This window comes from Aspergillus affinis, assembly GCF_023601865.1.
Source record: "Aspergillus affinis strain CMG 70 chromosome Unknown NODE_120_length_108624_cov_86_247165, whole genome shotgun sequence".
NCBI classification, from domain to species: Eukaryota; Fungi; Ascomycota; class Eurotiomycetes; order Eurotiales; family Aspergillaceae; genus Aspergillus; species Aspergillus affinis.
The window spans coordinates 29426-48775 of NW_026515901.1; the positions used below are offsets into that span (position 1 = coordinate 29426).

Here is a 19350-nt window from a genome sequence, read left to right on the forward strand (position 1 = left end):
ATCAATAGATCAAGGAGTGGGGGGGGATAAACAGTGGGATGTGGAGGATCTATGCGAGAGAAGAGCAAGAACGAGTAGAGAAAAGAAGAGGAAGTGTAGTGTAGGGAAGGAAATTGAAAATAGAAATGAAAGAAAAGAAGAAAAGCACGATCTTATAACCGTCTGGCGGGCGAAACCGTCAATCGCAGGGCGTCCAGGCGGTGGCCGTGGTTATCGACCGCTAAGCGCAAGTCTAGCCGTTCATCCTGCGATGAACCTCTAAGTGCAGGTCTAGCCGTGACTTTTTGTACCATGACGCCCTGATCCACTCCGTCTGGGAGAGCCGCTTTTGTCCCGGCCACACACGCCGTTCTCATTACACATTTTATCCTTAGTGCGCCGCTGTTCCTCGGATCCCCACGCTCCACCGCGGAGTCGCGCCGCTTGGCCGGCCACCTTGTCCTCTTGCAGTATCGTGTTGACTTCAGACTCAGCTGTCATGCGCCCGGACTTCGGAGAATCGAGAACGGAAGACTGAAGAAACTAAATCCCTGGACTGGTTCCACTGCTGCAGTCGATCGACGATGACGAAGTCGGGGAATCGGGGTGCGCGGAGCGATTCCTACTCGGCCTGGTCGGTCTTCGTTGCGCTCCTTTCACTGCGTCTGCTCAATGCGCTGTCGCTGCGCACCTTTTTCCAACCCGATGAGTTCTTTCAGTCGCTGGAACCCGCTTGGCAGGCCGCTTTTGGGGAGGATCAGGGAGCGTGGATTACCTGGGTCGGTCACCGTCAACGCGTCGAACTCCGGAGGCTTCGTGAATGCTAATATTCAAATCGTCGTATAGGAATGGAAACACCACCTGAGATCTTCGATTCATCCCTTCCTGTTCGCTGCCGTCTATTCCGCCGCAGACTTCCTCGCGCAAATTCTCCGCCTGTCCGCGACGCGTGCCGACCTCCTCATCGCCGCTCCCAAGGTTACGCAGGCCTTTTTCGCCGCTATTGGAGATTTCTACACATGGAAACTAGCTCGTTCAGCATATGGAAGAGGGAGTCATGAAGCATGGGCGGCAGTATGTTTCCTGAACACTCGACGAGAGTTATGAATGTGGCTGATACAATGCGATAGCTTGCCTTAACTGTTGTCAGCCCCTGGCAATGGTTCTGCTCGACCAGAACGTTGTCGAACTGCCTCGAAGCCACCATCACCGTGGTCGCACTCTATCTCTGGCCCTGGGAATGGTTCAGAAATGTGAGTTTGGCCACTGCAAGCAAGAGAAATACGCGCGCCGCTAGCAAAGCAGCTGCCGAACAGGAGACCGATGACACGGTACCTCTCAAGAGGTAGGAACGGGAATTGCCTCTCTTTACGATGGCAGGTTCGCTAATAATTTACACTCAGATTACGCCAATGTCTTTGTCTCGCCGCCCTAGCTTGTATCCTACGTCCGACCAATGGGTTGATCTGGGTAAGCTTAGCCAGCGTCGCCTGGTTGCGCGGCTCCTGGGCCCAAAGGAAGACTCTCGCTCGCGAAGTCTTGATTTGCGGGTGAGTACGATGGCCTCATACATAAGCTGTTGAAATGCTCATGCATCCTCTAGATCTGTTATTCTCGCCATTTCGGTATTGTCGGATCGCCTCTTTTACGGAACCTGGACCTTCCCACCGCTGAAATTCCTCTACTTCAATATCGCGCAATCGCTGGCAGTCTTTTATGGAAAGAATGACTGGCACTACTACATCTCTCAGGGTTATCCTCTCCTTCTGACAACCGCGCTTCCTTTCACCATTCCCGGTCTATATCGCGCATTGAGTCAGCGGTCTCTCTTCTCTGACAATGCGCAAGCTTCAATGCAGGCCCAATTGGGGCTAATCTGCCTAATCATGCCGTTCACTCTCTCCTTGATCTCTCACAAGGAAGTACGATTCATCTATCCACTACTCCCCTCGCTGCATGTCTTGACTGCTCCGCCCCTGGTCGCCTTCTTCTTGCCGGCTGTCTCCCAGTCCAGCCGATATTACACGCCTCGACGACTCATTCTGGTCTTCTTCCTCCTCGTCAATCTCGTCATCGCCTTATACACGACTCTTCATCACGCCTCGGGCACCCTCTCCGTTCTCTCCTACCTCCGCTCCCAGCATCTCTCCCACACCCCTGTCCTCACCACCCCGAATGCCCACCCTGGGGCAGGACCCACGACAGGCTTCCTCATGCCCTGCCACAGCACCCCCTGGCGCTCACACCTCGTCGACCCCGACCTCCGCGCCTGGGCTCTCTCTTGCGACCCACCCGTTGGCCTCAACACCACTCAGAAAGAGACCTACCTCGACGAAGCCGACCAATTCTACGCCAACCCGGCCCAGTTCCTCCGCAGAAACATGGTCGGCGGTACACGCCACGTCCCGCGTCAACCATCCTACACCAACCCGCACTACTATCCCTCGTCGCAATCGACCTCCGAATTCCAGTCCATCACCCCCCACCCTTGGCCCGACTACCTCGTCTTCTTCGCCGCCCTCGAACCAACCCTCAACAGCATCCTCTGGTCCAGCACCTACCGCGAATGTCATCGCACCTTTAACACCGCCTGGCACGACGACTCGCGCCGAAAAGGCGACATCGTCGTCTGGTGTCTCGATCCCAACGAGCAAGCCGCCTGGTCCGGCGTGAAACGCGACCGTGATCGAGAAGCCAAGGAGCGCCATTTCGATCACATCATCGAGAACATCAAGCGTCAGGCGACGGGGCAGGGTGCCGCTCCCGCCTCCATCTGGCAGCGGTGGACACAGCCCGCGCCTAAACCCTGGTCCTTGGCGTGGCCCAAGGCCTGGACTCCGTCCAAATTTCCCTGGTCAGCTCCCAGCTCGTCCTGGTCGCTTGAACGGTCGTGGAATTGGCCGTGGGAACGCCGCAGACGGTCGGTCATGGGTGTTCAACTGCCCGCTTGGCTGGACGATCGTATCCCGGATCTCTCGGGCCTGTGGAAGAAGAAAAAGTATTCGCGAATCGAGGATCGAGAGTATTGGTCTTGATTTGAGCTGTCTTATCTTGATTGTCAATTTTTCTTGTACATGATAGGTGTGTTCGTGATTTTGATTTACTCTTACTGTTTTGTAGGGCTTTTGGGTGGTCAGTTGTTACTATTGTTCTTTTCTTTTTTTCTACTCACATAACCTTGATTGTCTTTGCAACCCTCCTATCTAATTTGTTTCAAGTACATATTTCTAATCATATCTATCACTGCCTTCCTCTTCGAACTCTGCTCTATTCATCTTATAGACTAGAAAACAACGATAGGCGGTACAGCAAAGCTCCTATAGTTAGCCTCCCCTTCGACCCAAAAAGTTGTCTGTCTGAAAGATATTATAGTCGTATGTTGAGATGAGGCCGGATCTTCTTTATGACGTTTGTAAATAATAAGCCAATTGCCCTGATGAACCCTATATTAGCTTTGCCACCACTTAAGGTCAATGCTGGCACCTACCTATCTGGGATATATCGAAGGTGGATGCCAGTTCCAGTTAAGGTTCGGAGGCGGAGGGGGCGGAGGGGGGCTGTTGCTCATCGTTTCCCGCATTGTTTCCGCCATTGCCTCCGCCAGGTGGAGGCGGCGGTGGTTGTCCATGTACGCCTGGTCCCGGTCCATAGACCGGCAACGGTAGGTTGCACTCTTCTCTTTGCAATGTGCACGAACCCAATGAGCCCTGAGGGCTCATACCAATAACATCGTGGACTTTGATATCTAGAGAGGGAGCAATCTGTACAGGCTTTGTAGTCGGCGAAGCGTATACGCTTGTCTGGTGTCATGCAAGCAGCGGAAAAGACATAATCTGACCCACGTTCTGGTTAAAGCGAACCCAGAACTCCATTCTCGTTGCCGACAACAATTTGTTCTTTCTCTACCGGATCCCAAACGGGGATTCTTGATGGTCCATGGCCTGTAGAGAGCCGATGAGATGATACGCCTGGGATTGGCAAGCAATGTAATGTTGGGAAGGAGGTTGGAAGGAGTTCTTGAGATCGTATCTATCTCCTCTTCTTATTCATTTTGTCAGGGCACTCGGGGTGAATTATATTGAAAACCTACTAGAGTTAATATAGATTGGGATTGTGAATGAACGGGAATGGAAAAGTTAATGGTCCAGTTCCTCTGTCACTAAGAGAACCGGTCCTTGGTAAGCCTGAGGGGGGAAGCCAAAGATCCTCTATGCAATAAAAATGATGCAATTCTATCATTATTCCAGAGACTACCTAAGATAGTACTGAACCCGAGTCTCTTCTCTTTTCCTTTCTCCGCCTGCTTCTCAGCCTCCCTGCTTACAGATACCCCACTCCGTGGACTTTATAGCAGTCCAAAATGGAGGTAGAATTGTTCGACGACTCCTGGATCGGACAGGTCGTTTCTTTTTACCAACCCTAACAGTTCTTGGCGTCTAACATGAGTGCATAGATTCTGTAACATGTCGTAGTTTGACCAGGGCTCCCGATCAAATTTTTCGAGAAACCATTACCGATCGATCCTAGGTATCGTCTTACCGTGTTTTCTATCGTTTCTCGTTTTGCTGTTTCATGTCGCTTTCGCTGTCTCTTTCCCTACTACCCGATTCTGCGATATCAACTGCCTCTAAGCTTTAGGCGTTCGCCCAAACCGGGAACGGCACTGCCAGAGACCTTGACAAAGATATAAGAGCTCGCGTGCGGTATATACTTCCAAACTATACTGACACCGATCTACATCTCGGTTCCTCCATCGCAGCACCCTCATCCACACCTCGCGGAGGCATGGCAGAACTACTGGTAGAAGAGTGCAGCTTCAACATGATTCTGTCGATAGAAAGAGGTTGGTACAATGAGGAACAAACACAAAAGCCGATGGTAAAAAAATTCTCAACAGAACCATACGGTAGCCAGGAAGCAAAGCGAAAGGAAAACAATCGTAATTGAGTCAAAGTTGAAGTCAGTGATGGAAGACATCTACGTTACGATCCAGGAGGCGCTAACCCTGAACGGGAATACGGCAGGCCCTTACGTAACAGGGGCCCCGAATCACATGACCCAGACTCTAAAAAACCAGATTCAAAAACAAGATCTGGGTCTGGTTGGATGGTCAGATAACGGATTTCTATGGGACAAAGGGTTTGGAAGGGTCCTATTCACTATATAAAGGGAAGTTAAGTGCAAAAAATTTATTTTTATAGAAACAAAAGTGAAGGCTATATAGTCCCGTTTTTCAAATTTAGGTAGCTCCTTTTTTGCAGCTCCGAGAGATGTTTTTATTCTCCGGGGCTGTTTTTGCTATGGGCTGCTCAGATTGAGGTTTGAGAAGTCGGACGGGCGTTGGCGGTCAGGGTGAGCGGATTTAACTTTATCTGAGAGGCGGAATGTGGTAATGCTGGCAGAATCCGGCTGCATATCATTTTTGGGCAGGCACCAAAGCAACATGAGTATACCAGGATATGGATAATTTACCATGTCTAAATTGAACAAATTACCCACAAGACTAACTGACTATATTTTCATCAATCCATCCATCTATGGCAACCATGTCCAAGACCAAGACCAAAACCAAGAAGACCAAATGCCACGCTCGACGCATCATTCAATCTATGTTAGTTAATCTGCCCATTTCCCTGTCACCTTCAACGCCGACCAAGAAATGCAACAATCGCATATAATACATTCGCCGAGACAAAAAAAAAAGTATATAACCATGAATTTCAAATGTTTGAGAATGTAGAGAAGGAATGTGCAAGAAAATGGGCATACACTAGCCGTACCGCGCGCTCAAGCTGGCAAATGCATCCGGGCTGTGCCGTCCATTCTGGAAGCCGTTGATGTCCACACTCTGTTGGCTCATGTGGGATCGAGTAAATCCACCTGCCATCGGCGGTCCGGCGATGTTCAAGCCCATGTTAGGCTGCTGCTGTTGGGGAGCCGACATCATGGCGGCACCTGGCATGGTGGAGCTCATGAAAGGATTGCGAGAGGCACCAGCAGCTTGGGGGTCGGCGGCCGGTTGAGAGAAAGGGGTTTGGAACTGGGGTGTTGCTGACGGGAAAGCGCCTGGCTGTGTGGGCGCCTGCGCCTGCGTCTGCATCTGAGGTACAGAGCCGTAAGAGCCATATGGATTTGCCGAACCAGTAGCAGCCGGGTTGGCACCAGCCGAGGGTGCAAATTGTTGGGGAATTTCTGGTGTCATCGCCGGGGTTGGGGAAAAGTTGTAAAGAGAGAGGATGTTGTTCTTGTTTGCCGGGTTGAGACGACCCGTGGGCTGGGGAGCCAGATGCTGGGTGGGCGCTTGGAAACCAAACTGCGAGGGGGCTTGGTATCCCGCAGAGTGCGGGGTAGTCGGAGCTGTCATGGCTTGAAACGGGTTATGAGACTGTTGAGTCGGTTGGCTCTGCTGGGTCGGTTGAGGTTGCCGCTGAGGCGCTTGCGACTGGAACGGAGAAGGCTGGCCGAAGGCAGTGGTGGAAGAGAACGCCGGCATAGTATTGGCATGTTGTGGCGGCGGGAATCCCGGTGTCGACTGAGGGCCTGCCGCTGGCTGGTTGGGCGGCTGCGTGAAGAAAGGGTTCGTCTGACCAAGACCGGGGTTCTGGCTAACGGGTGGAGTGGCCAAACTGGCCTGGGCTTGAGCGCCGGTCTGGAAGAACGGGTTGTTTCCACCCTCCGTAGGTTGAGGAGAAGACACAAACGCGCCCTGGGAGAGCGCTGCAGAAGCGGGAGTGGCCGACTGTTGATAATAGGGTTGAGCAAACGGCATCTGCTGCTGCTGGTGAAAGTATCCTCCAGTGGTGTGTGGCTGCAGAGGCTGGGCGACCTGGAGATTTTGGAAAGACTGCTCCAGAGGCTGTTGTGGGGGTTGCTGAAATTGGGGAGCCTGTGGCTGCGCTGGCTGCGCTGTCGGTATGTCGAAGGGATTGTAGGACGGGTTGCTGGGTTGCGCAGGTGGCCGGGAGTCCAGCTGATCGAAAGGATTGCTGGATGCCCCAGTGGAGGCTCCGAAGGATGCTCCAGCTGCTTGGGACGGAGTCCTTGCCCGCGACGCCGGATTGCTTCCCTCTCCCAGTCTCTGCAATGTTTCGATCGACTTCTCAAGGTTGCCCTCCAGTTCTCGAAGAACAACCGCATTCCGACGCTCGTTCTGGAAGCCCATGTCCCTCAGGGTGGCCATCATCGACTCGAACGACCGATTTCCCGTAGTGTTAACAGAGGCTCCCATACCCAAGCTGGGAACCGGTGGCGGTGGCGATTCACGTCGTCCCATTGAGCCTTGGTTCGCGGACATCCGACGAAGATCCGCAGCGGAAGAGGCCGACCGCAGCCCGAAACCAACGGGACGGGACGGTTTAGGAGGCAACGGAGGGGGAGATCCTTCCGGGGAGATGCCCTGGTTGGAGTCCTGACGACTGGGCGGCTTCGGTTTGCCATCCTCCAAGGTTCGGTGCTGATATTTCTGCCGGATGTAGCGTTCCATGCACGCATCGGCCTCGTCGATATCGGTTGGGACAGGGGGCTTGACGTTTCGCGGGTTGAAGATCTTGTTCATAAGAGTATTGCCGTGCGATTTCATATTCTGCCATGATTCAATCAGACCCCTTTTTCTTCCGGCCATTTGCTCACGCGACACTCACATCGACTTGGTCCGATGTCCAACTGTCCATACTCAGGGATTTGACCTTGGAGATATGCGTGCCCATCTTCCGATGCAGAGCGGCACATCGCATACACAGGAAGATACCCATCTGTATTAAATTCCATTCGATCAGCCTCGGGTCCTTTTGTATATTCGACGCAAAAGTCGGGTGCGCGCGCTCGAAGTACGTACGTTCCAACTAGCCCATCCTATTGAAACACATAATCCGTCAGTATTCGATCCTTCAAGCCCGAGGTATCCGGACGGAGCAACTCACCTGGATTCATCGCATCGCAGTCTGCGCAACGGTCATTGCCAGGAACCGAGCGGATGAGATCCTGCAGCGCCCGCTCATTGCGGAACTGCGACCGCTTGCTAATACCGACCACCATGATGACCGGGAAATCGGGAAAGACGTGTTCTTGCTATCGAGCCCAGCCGAGTCGAAGAAAAAGGAATGAAGGAAAGTGTGCAATTGTCCACAGATGAAACCAAAAAATGTCGCAGTCGACGGGCCGAGCTTCCGGGGCGGGAAACGGGGGATTGTTCAGACGGAAAGACGAAGCATATTTACAAAGAACCCAAGACTCTTTTTTAATTCTTTTGCAAGGAAGATGGCAAGGAGTGGATGGGGGCTGAGAGCGAAGATCCAAGAGAGATGGAGGGGAGAAGGCGAGTAAAAGGAGGGAAGTGGCCAGGGATGATCGATGTGGGGAAATGCTGTGGTCGGTGGGATTCGACTCCCATCGCCAACGGCAGAGCAGGATGGACGATAGTACACGTAACTATAGATTGATTGACTTCTACGATTGTTTGGATTTATCCTCCGCACTCCGTATTTATTCCGTGCCAATATCCATGCAGATGGAATCGCTCGATCCTCTTCGGTGTCTTGGCTATTAATAGAGGCCATGTGCGCGAGAGATTAATTTATCACCACGTCGGAGTCCAACTCCGTTCGACTTCGTGGATAAATTAAGAATCCGGACGGTGACATCGGATCCTCGCATGAGCCAGACATCAGGGGCAAGCAAGCCTTTACCTGCGCCAATCTAATTGCCGGCCGAGTTTCTGCGGTTTGCACAATGATGGCCTTTCGGCTCTTCTGCACGGCCTGGACTGTGGAAACCCACATAAAGTGAGCCAGAGCAGCCTAATATGCGCCCAACACGGACCGTGGGCTGTCTACACACAGAGATACCCCATACGAGACAGATTTCAGAAAACTACACATCCTCGTCTCTCAATCCTAAGATTAAGAAAAAGGAATGTTTGGACAGCAGGTGACTCCAGCCACCATCGCACTTGAAGCTTCGGGAGAAGCAGCAGCACGGTAGAGGAGCCTTAAAATTGCCCTAGGGTAATTATTCTAGTACGCCAATATGACCTGCCATCCTATGGATAGGAGGAATTGGAGGTTGATTATGCGTTCGGAGGTATGAAAAGTGTGAAGAAATGAAAGAGCGCCGCCGGGTTTTCGCGCGTTAAATGTCTTCCCATGAGTCACGTGAGATCGCGGGACAGTGTATTAGTGCCTGAGGCAAACATGACCTGGCTCTCACATAGTGTACAACTACACGCCATACTCGTAGCCACTACGACCTCAAGAGAGAGGTAAGAAGAGTCAGCAGTGACACTGGCTCAATGTTGATTTTACAGACACAGTCAGGCTGACTACTCGCCCTATATATTCCTACCGGCGCTATGTTCTACCCACGAATTGAAAGCGTCAGGAGTGTCTGCATTCCCACCTATCATCTCAACCCAGTATAGTCAAGATCATCTCTAACACTAGCATCTGAGTACCTTGAATTACTGCTAAATCCTGGAAGACTGTCTAGTGTCTACTACAATCCTCCGTACTGGCAAGAACGAGAGCACAGCTGCCACCTTCAACAAGCTGCCCCGTTCAGCCTAGCGGCCACCCCAAGCGAGCCGCCCGCCGTAGCGTCCACGTGACACACGTCGAATCTTTTCTCGTCTTTTTCTTCCCGTCGATTCTTCCTCTTGCTCTTCTCTCCATCCGTCGCAGTGCCCGGAGTCGTTCTGATGTCGACGTCTCCCGGCATTGCCATCGCATGCGATGTTGACAATTTTCGTACAATTTTATATACTCGACACTCCCTGCATCATGTCGCGCAGGTCATAGTTTCAACGAACAACCACACAGTGCGCTTCTAGCTTGATCAATGGCGAAGAGGCATACTTTTTTCTTAGTTCGTTCAGTGGAAGATCAAAACCAAACAGTTTTTAGCAGAGCTGCGTCTACTCCACCCTGGTGTTCGTCTTGATCGAACGGCAGGACTTTTTTACGACGGACATAATCCTGATAAAATGTTAAATATTGAAATTGGATGGTGAAGCCATGTAGATTGGCTTGAGGAATGTTGCATTAGTAGGACTAGCAACACATCCCTTTCTCATTGCTTCATGACTGCATCGCAGGAAGAGAAGTGCTGATGTTGTGGAAGTTCGACTTCTGTCCTCATCTTCAGATCTCGACTCCTATCTGGAGTACTCGACGGTTATTATGAACCTACTGAGTAATTCGACTGGTCGATTTCTACAGTAATTCGAGAAACCTCGGTCGCTGTCCCGAGGAGCGACCAGAAGCGAAGGATGAATAATGCAACGTCCCCGAAGTGGATCCCAGCTGGATCTCGTCTGCCAAACAACGACGAGCGGTTTGTAATCTTGGGAGTTATGACGCTGGGGGCCCGCCCGAGGTTATCGTCGTTGCTCTGGTTCCTGCCCCTCGTGAGGAACAGTCGACGTTCGTTGGAATGGGACAGGGTATATCGAGTAACATGCTGCCTGAGAAGAGGACCTTGATCCAGACGAGCATCCGAGTAAACAATGGCCGTGACAATCAGACAGACCGGAGGGATTGAAGCTTGTCAATCTCACCCGCGCAATCCGGCTCCTCCTTCTCCTCATCGCGACGACAGCAACTGCAGGAAATGCGGAGAGAGTCGACTAATTTAGTTTCGTAGTCCACCTAGTTCCCAATTAGACGCTGAGTCAAAAGAATCCGGTCCAGATCTCGCCAGTTTGGCCTCGGTGATTGGTGCCTGTGGGCGGAATCTGGTGAGGTAAGAGAGGGAGTCTGGAAACAGAAGGCCGTTCAGCCATGGGTTGGCCGCCCTATAGGTAGTTAAGTACTTATCCTCATCCCCTGCTGGCCTCCTCTCCTCCTTTCGACCTGCCATTCCCTCCTTCTCCTCTTTCCCTCTCTCTTCTTCACACTTTCTCGGTGATTGATCCTTCATTCACGCTCCATCCATCTGTCAACCATTTGTACACATTCCTCTATCCAATCTCTTTTCCTTCCATTGTCCTCATCACTTCTCGATATCCATCATGGCCTCGGCTGCTCGATCTGCCTCCCGGGCCTTCCTCCGCTCCACTCCGGCCACCTCCTCCTTCAGACCGGCGGCCCGCAGCTCGCGCTTCGCTCTTCCCGCTCAGGGCTTCCGTGCCTCGTCCCGTCGTGGTTATGCCTCTGAGGCTGGCCAGGGCAAGTCCTCCAATGGCCTTCTCTGGGCTGGTCTCGCCGTCGCTGGTGGTGCCGGTGCCTTCTTCTACCTAAACGGCGGCGACTCGGTCAGCTCCAAGGACTTCGTCCCTGCCCAGAAGGACTACCAGAAGGTGTACGACGAGATCGCCCGTCGTCTCGCCGATGAGACTGACTATGACGACGGCAGCTATGGTCCGGTTAGTCTCTTTCTTCCCCAATTGATGATTCTCTCATCTCTTCCTCTCCATCTTTCTCTCCCTTGCGCATCTGGAGTTGAAGAAGCTAATTGATCGTTGGGGTCATTAGGTTCTCGTGCGTCTGGCCTGGCACGCAAGCGGCACTTATGACAAGGAAACCAACACTGGAGGAAGCAACGGTGCCACGATGAGATTCGCTCCCGAGTCCGACCACGGCGCCAATGCCGGTCTCAAACTGGCCCGGGACTTCTTGGAGCCCATCAAGAAGCAGTTCCCGTGGATCACCTACTCCGATCTCTGGACCCTGGCCGGCGCCTGCGCCATCCAAGAGCTGGGCGGCCCTGCCATCCCTTGGCGCCCCGGTCGTCAGGATAAGGATGTCGCCGCCTGCACCCCTGACGGACGTCTGCCCGATGCCACCAAGGACCACAAGCACGTCCGCGACATCTTCTACCGCATGGGCTTCAACGACCAGGAGATTGTGGCCCTCGTGGGTGCCCACGCCCTGGGCCGTGCTCACGCCGATCGCTCCGGCTTCGACGGACCCTGGGACTTCAGCCCTACCGTCTTCACCAACGATTTCTTCCGTCTCCTGCTTGACGAGAAGTGGCAGCAGAAGAAGTGGAACGGACCGACCCAGTTCACCGACAAGAGCACCGGCACCTTGATGATGATGCCCACGGATATCGTCATGGTCAAGGACAAGGAGTTCAAGAAGCACGTCGACCGCTACGCCAAGGACAGCGATGTCTTCTTCAAGGAATTCTCCGACGTCTTTGTCAAGCTCCTGGAGCTCGGCGTCCCCTTCAAGACCGAGGACCGCTATGTCTTCAAGGCCTCCGAGTAGAGGCGTGAAGAGGGCAGAGTCTGCATCTCGTCTTTTGATTTGAATGATATTTTATAGCCGTGAAGCACTGCGTTTGTTTTGTTCGTGCCTGTGTTGTTTTGATATCCGGTGCTGGTGTCGTTTAGATTTCTAGCCATACAGGGATGGCCCTGCTATCATGTTTCGTTAGCTGCCATATATACTTAAAGTCTCGAAGACTCGGTGGGGCATAAGACATTGTGTTATACAGAAGAGAAACTTCTCATGTTCCTGACTTCCTCGTCGTTCAATGCTCTTGAAAACCAGAACATGGCCCAACTGCGCGGTCAATATAACCATTGTAGCATCGTAATTCACCAAAGTCGGCTATCGAAAGACCACTGTTGCAGTGCGCAGCACACTCCACCGAATAAACAAAGATATTCGATCCCTCATGGTTCGCAAAGCGTCGCAGCAATCCGGAGGTGGCGGCGGCGGCCGAGACTTTGAAGTTTGATCTCCGACGTTCACTTCCGCACTCCGCGCCCTTCCTCTCTCCTACTCCAACACCAAACCCCAACACCGAGGGACCGCCAGACTCGAGTCTCATCTCCCAGGCATCGCAACGCCTCATCCAGACTCTATCCATAGACAAGCCCCCTCCAGTATCCTCCCTCGACACGCCGCAAGAGAACCGACCCAACCTCCCTCCCTCTGCCCGCCGAGGGGCAACGACCATTAAAAAAATATCCCACCGAAAATCGCAAAACCACCATCATGACCAAATCGCACACACTCACTCACGATCACTATGAGATCCTCTCCCTCCCATTCTCAACCTCGACGACGACGACGACGACATCTCTATCCAAACAACAACTCAAAACCGCATACCACAAAGCCCTCCTAAAACACCACCCGGACAAAGCGTCCTCAGTGACGAAAGATACAGACCTGCAGACGCAGTCGCAGTCGCAATCATACTCCCAACCCAAAACAAACCTACTTACCTCTCTCGCGACTCCAACCGTGCCCGAAAGCGCCTATACAATCGACCAAATCACACTCGCCTACCGAACGCTCTCGGATCCGCAACTCCGCGCAGAATACGATCGCGAACTACGCCTGGATCGCGAGAAGGCCGCACGACGAGAGAAGACGGGGACGGTGTTCCATACGGGCCTGGAGGTTGTGGATTTAGAGGATTTGGCATGCGATGAGGGGGACGATGAGACGGGCCAGGCGACTTGGTATCGGGGGTGTCGGTGTGGTGATGAGAAGGGGTTTTTGGTCACAGAAGATGAGCTGGAGAGGGAGGTTGAGCATGGGGAGATTGTGGTTGGGTGTCGGGGGTGTAGTTTATGGATGAAGGTGTTGTTTGCGGTGAATGAGGATGGAGATGATATTGGGGATGGGGGGCTCAAGACTTGATTGATTGGATTGGATTGGACTAGACTGGCACCGAGTGTGTCGGTTATTATCTTCTATTTGGTCTTCAAGTCTGGCCGACTGGCTTCTTGCTGGAGAGCTCTATCTTGGGCGGAATCCTTGATAGCACGAGCCATCGCCTCCCACCTAGTGGTTGGATTAGACAGGACATAGACGCAGGTTTCAATGGCTCGTCTCATAGTCCTGGCTATGCTAGCCTGCGTCTATCTCCGCGGAAAGTGGACAGGCGTACAGGACTGTCTTGAGAAGGGACTTCGTGCACCCCCGGAACAGGACCGGAGGGAGCAAGGACCTCCTTGCTAGGAATACTTGAGGGGGTGACGGCATGGGTTTCACTGCATGTTTATAGAAGAGATCGGTTTTGTTTATAGATATGAAAGGCAGGCTATTTCAGACAAAGAATGCCTTTTGGCTGGTGGTTTTTACCAGGGAGAATATATATTGTCGCTCTGTCATCGCAATGGTCATCTTAACCAGAACAACTAGAATCATATTAACCAAAAAGATGAAAATAAAAATAAATCCATACACAAATCCAAGATAGCTCAACTCCAACAAACAAAACCCATCAGCGAGTCACGATGGCGGTTGTTGTAGACACCGCAAGTGCGGGCCAGCACGAAAGGACGGAGGGGCTGATGACATATAACGATGGATGCTGCTTCATCTTCACCGGAACAACCACCAGCCTTTCTCCTTCTTCCCCTCTTCCATTCCTCCTTCCTCCCTCACCACATCACCGCCACGATGTCATCCCTCGTGCACATAACCTCCAAAGAGCAATTCAGCTCCCTCCTGACATCTTCTGTCTTTGTTGTGGCCGACTGTAAGTTTATGTTGTCTGAAGCGTTGTCTGCCCCCGCGCTTCCCCTCATCTCACCTTCATCGTCCCTTCATTCATCCCGAGTCCCATCTCATCTCGCACTCTTTACTATGAGAGTGTTTACCCAGATCACATGAAAGAAACTTACTAACGATTTTCTTTTTCTTTGAAAATAGTCTACGCAGACTGGTGCGGACCATGCAAAGCCATCGCCCCGGCGTACGAAAAACTGGCGACGCAGCTCTCGCGTCCCAACCGGATCACATTCACCAAGATCAACGTTGACCACCAGCAAGATATTGCCAAGGCGTATGGCATTACAGCGTACGTCCCTCCCCTCTCCCCAGCATCCCCTCTACGAAAGAGGAAGAAAGATGGAGACCCTCTACGGACCACCCTTCCACCCCCAAAGCCTGAAAGCAACCAAATCAAATCAACTAACAAAGGGGGGGAAACATAGAATGCCCACCTTCATCGTCTTCCAACGCGGCCGCCCAGTCAACACCGTCCGCGGCGCCGACCCCCAGAAACTCTCCCAAGCCGTGCAGAAACTCGCCTCCGAAGCCACCAAAAGCGACGAGACGTCCGCGGACACCTCGTCCGGCGACACGACCTCTAGCGTTGGCTGGGTGGGGGCCTCAGTGCCTAAAGGCTATGGCGACATCTCGGACCAGTACGACCCCAAGGGCCTGGAGCTGTTGAACCGGGACAGCGAGTTCGGGGTGGCGCGGACACTGTTCGATGCGTCGAAGCCGTCGGCGCTCAGTGGCGGTAAAGGAAAGGCCTCCTCGACGCCGGATTGGGTGGAAAGTGACACGGACGAGCAACTGATGCTGTACGTGCCGTTCCAGTCGACGGTGAAGGTGCACTCGCTGCAGATCACGTCGTTGCTGCCGGCCGAGGGCGAGGATGAGGAGCGCGACGAGGATGAGCGTCCCATGCGCCCGAAGACGCTGCAGCTGTATACGAACCGGTCGCATGTGCTCGGCTTCGACGAGGCGGAGGATATCCCCGCCGTGCAGACGGTGACGATCCAGCCGGGTGACTACGATGCGCAGACGGGTACGGCCAAGGTGGACCTGCGGTTCGTCAAGTTCCAGAGCGTCACGTCACTGGTGCTGTTCTTTGTGGATGGCGATGGGGAGAGCGAGAAGTTGCGGGTGGATCGCGTGCGTATCTTCGGAGAGGCGGGCGAGAAGCGAGAGATGGGCAAGTTGGAGAAGATTGGCGATGAGCCGGGCGAGTAGAGGGGTCCGATTGATTGAATGTTTATGATAGACTGTAGGACGGAGGGTAGTTAAGGAGGGTAGGTAGGAGATATCCATGATAGGATGTCTTTCAAACGAGCCCAGACAGGAATCCTTGTAATGAGAGACAAAGCATCCAGCTACGGAACATGAAACCATAACTACACAAACAATACAAACATAAAGCAGCAACATGATAACGTCAAGTCGAAACGCGATATCATATTCAAATCAACCATATATACCAACTACTGTCTAAACTAATAAAGCAAGCCAAGCCAATGCACCAATCCGCATAAGGAAGATGCATAAGCATCGCAAATCCCTATATCTTAAATAAAGATATAGGAAAGAAAAAAGGTATGTCCGATCCCAAACCAAATGGTCTAATCCCAGTAGAAGCAATACACAGAAAGACCAATAAAGTAAGAACCGGCGTGCAATTTCGTTCGTCTGTGACGCAACTGACACCTGGTGAACATCACAGGAGAAGTAGATGTCCAGGCAACACGGGTAAATAATAGTTGCGTCGCCGCACGAAGAAAGGAAAGAAAAAAAATTCTAAAATGGTGGCTGAGAAGGAGGCTATTTATGTGTGCGGGAAGACCTCCGGGGAAGGGTTGTTCCGTTGTTCCGGGCTCGGGTAGAGTAGTCTGGGATTTTAGACGGTGTGATTGGTTGAGGAGTGGATTATGTCAGCTGGTTGGTGGGGATCCGTCTTTTCTCTCTTTTTCTTTCTCTCTCTTTTCTCTTTTCCTTTTTTCTTTTCTTCATAGGCTTATGATGAGTTATTTGGATGTTTATACATATGATAGGAAGAGACTGATTTCCCAATGGGATACGTGATCTCACTTACCATCCACTGAGGCCTTTCTTTTCTTTTATTTTCTCTTATCCGTTCTTTCTATTTTGGGTGGCTGACGGTTCTGATTTTTGGGGGTTTCTGTGTGCTGGACTGGCTGTCTAGTGTCTCCCCGGCCTCGCCGAGTCATGCTTGCAGAGTTGCAGTTGAGCCTTACGGCCAGCCTCCCCGATTAGCACTCTTCAGGATGATCGGAATGGGGGCGGTTTGAATTTTCTTAGATCCGTTTCTGCATGATTAGACTTCCTGTCAGACGCGATGACAGATTTCATACCTTAACTCAGATAGATAGATTTGTCTGGCTTGGGTGCACTGCACTGCGTGTTGAAGTTACGCGACTATCAGTCGTCGTACAGAGTGCTGTAGTGGTCTATGTTCATTCTTCAGTACTCGTCCGTACTCGTCCGTACTCGCCCGTGTATGTCATGTTGTGCTGCTCATTTTAAGGAATGCCAGCACACCCGAGGTCCTTTGGCTCGGATTCGCTTGCAGATACGCAAGGTATCAACTGCCAATGTGACCTCATGCGATGCGCGTTGGCCGAATTACGGCTCATCCGATCCATGGTTCCTCCAGTTCGTGCCTGCAAATCCTGCTGGCTTATCTCGAGGCGAGGACACAGGCTGAGGCTCACGCTCGGCTGAGCCGGTCGACGGAGGGTAACGTCAACACTGGGGCCGAACGCTGCACAGGTCCTCCGGTACGGGCTCCGCCGCACTCGCTAAAAACCAAGAAAAAAAAAGAAAAGTGACATGAAAGCTGGACGGAAGAGTCATGGACCATCGGGTGTTCACAGCGCTCGGAAGAATATCCCTCTGGTCGAATCTTGGCAAGTGCCTCAGATTGTCTCAGGCGGGTAGAAAGAATTCCACATTCCACCCGGACCCAAAGAATTGAAGGAATCAGACCATCAAGATCCTCGTCATCGACCCGGTTTCTTGTTCCGTTGTGTGTGGAAGCTGGGCGGGCATCTTATCTTCTGCCGTCCCAGTGTCTGCTCGTCCTCCACTCGACCCGGTACGGCTCACATCATTTTCGTGATGTCCCAGTTTCCCGTAAATCCAAGAATCCACACACCGCTCTGCACGGTGCGTCGTGCGAAATGCGAAAATGCAGCCCCAGCCCCAACTTTTGTGCAAGCGCCCATCCCCGGGCATGGGCCCGGCGTCGATCATACGCTGTATTACAGGCTTACAAGCCCAGCGATTGATTAGTTAGGTTAAACCAACAGGATAAGATCCTTCAATGGTGCTCCCGGTTCAAATACCCATGGGACTCCAACTTCATGCAGACTGCATATTGTCACATTAGACGGACCCACGAACATGCGCCGCGCCGATTGGAGCAGACCTTGCAGATGCTGGTCTCACCGTGAGACGGCTGCTAGAAATCTGCAATACCCATTGGGGCCGGTTCTGGTTCTGTTCTTGAGTACTGTAGGTACCGCTGGCCATGCAAAGGCGGTTTGTGTGGAGTTGGACCAACGATAATTTATCCAGATAGAGTTCAACCCTAGCGAGTACTGGCTCTTGGATCGCACTATGCCGCTTCTGGTCCGAGTCAAAAGATCTGATTTTTCGACATCTGCAGTGGGAAAAAAGCGCGTTATCATTTGAACTAGTTGGGCGGCTTAAAAAGCGTACCAGTCTTTTGAGGTTTGGAACTTGGAGATAGATAGGAAACCGAAATTCGGAACGGAATTGAAAAACAAAAACAAACGTAAAACCGAACCTGCCATTCATACTAAGTAGTAGTCAGTACACCGTGTGGGTGTCCGCCATCCTTCAAGTCAAGGCCAATGATGACGTTTGGGGGCCGCCCTCCGCGAACGCAGGTAAGATTCTCTCTCTCGTCTTCCGAGGGTTGTATCTGCTGTATGTGTGATATTTGCTTTTTCTCCATTCTGCAGTTCATCGGTGCTGAGATGATCAGTGGCGATTTGCATGTGACAATTTGATACGCCCTCGAGTCAGTTCAGTTCAGTTCAGAGCTGAAGGACAGACAGAACCACCGGACCTGACCATGTCCATTCCAGCTGCATCGTCCACCGTTCCACATCCACAACAGAATGTTTGGTTATCGTAGCCGTAAATAGCAGCCGGAGTTCAACTCACGTCGCAGCTTAAGCTCGTCCCACGAGAAGGGTTCGCGCTATTTTGTTACTGCTCGTGTCCATGGAATTCGGTGAACATCCGAAACTCTTTTTTTTCGCCGTTTGGGGTATACTCGTGCGAACAACCAAAGCAAAAGTAGTAGTTATGGTCCCATGGACGTAATAGTGAACCACTTCCCCAAGCCACTGATTCACAGCAACCCCATTCTGGGTGGTACGACGGCTAGAGGCGAACGAGGACCTTGGGCACTGGGCCACAGAGAGCAGAGATGCGAAATGGATCCCACGTTCACACCTCGCCTTTTTTCCTAGCGGCACGGGAAAATCGACCACCTGCCGCAGGAGGAATAGACTCGGGGTTCTCAGCCAATGGCTCAATCCCCATCAGCCACTCGCATCTCCAGGCGCAGGAACATTTGGACGCTAAGGCAACCCTCCGGTGGCATATCCACTCCATGCTAAGGCGGTTGTTCGTCCCCATCCAACCTGCATCTCTCTGCCGTCGAACGGGGCGGACACCCAAGACCGCAACTGCGCGTAGCCTAGAGACTAGTCGGTCACGTCAACGAATGCAACCCCAGCACAGCAAGCGGTACCTCTGTCTCTCGCGGATAGGCGCACGTGCTAATGGGCAAAGGGCACAAAAAAAGTTCTTTGTTTACCTAGGTCCGACCCTTGCTAGCTCTGCCAGCATCCAGGAACCGAACTCAATTTCG

At 52.3% G+C, this 19350-nt stretch overlaps 5 protein-coding genes across 5 annotated transcripts; 4 read left to right on the plus strand and 1 right to left on the minus strand.

Moving 5' to 3' along the window:
* Positions 1-563: 563 nt before the first annotated feature.
* Positions 564-3014, plus strand: gpi10 (putative glycosylphosphatidylinositol-alpha 1,2 mannosyltransferase; the record flags this gene model as incomplete). Its single annotated transcript, XM_053104769.1, has 5 exons — positions 564-758; positions 826-1053; positions 1110-1324; positions 1383-1529; positions 1583-3014. 5 exons carry the CDS (start codon positions 564-566, stop codon positions 3012-3014), a joined length of 2217 nt encoding a protein of 738 aa, XP_052951977.1.
* A 2735-nt stretch (positions 3015-5749) lies between these two features.
* Positions 5750-8013, minus strand: KD926_001095 (putative GTPase activating protein for Arf; the record flags this gene model as incomplete). Its single annotated transcript, XM_053104770.1, has 4 exons — positions 5750-7561; positions 7620-7730; positions 7814-7830; positions 7899-8013. The coding sequence occupies 4 exons, from the start codon at positions 8011-8013 to the stop codon at positions 5750-5752; spliced, it is 2055 nt and encodes a 684-aa protein (XP_052951978.1).
* A 2968-nt stretch (positions 8014-10981) lies between these two features.
* On the plus strand, positions 10982-12182 carry KD926_001096 (peroxidase; the record flags this gene model as incomplete). The annotated part of the gene is made up of 2 exons (XM_053104771.1): positions 10982-11335; positions 11445-12182. 2 exons carry the CDS (start codon positions 10982-10984, stop codon positions 12180-12182), a joined length of 1092 nt encoding a protein of 363 aa, XP_052951979.1.
* Positions 12183-12917: 735 nt separating this feature from the next.
* Positions 12918-13571, plus strand: KD926_001097 (DnaJ-domain-containing protein; the record flags this gene model as incomplete). Its single annotated transcript, XM_053104772.1, has 1 exon — positions 12918-13571. The coding sequence occupies one exon, from the start codon at positions 12918-12920 to the stop codon at positions 13569-13571; it is 654 nt and encodes a 217-aa protein (XP_052951980.1).
* Positions 13572-14336: 765 nt separating this feature from the next.
* Positions 14337-15659, plus strand: KD926_001098 (thioredoxin-like protein 1; the record flags this gene model as incomplete). Its single annotated transcript, XM_053104773.1, has 3 exons — positions 14337-14415; positions 14589-14736; positions 14873-15659. 3 exons carry the CDS (start codon positions 14337-14339, stop codon positions 15657-15659), a joined length of 1014 nt encoding a protein of 337 aa, XP_052951981.1.
* Positions 15660-19350: the final 3691 nt, after the last annotated feature.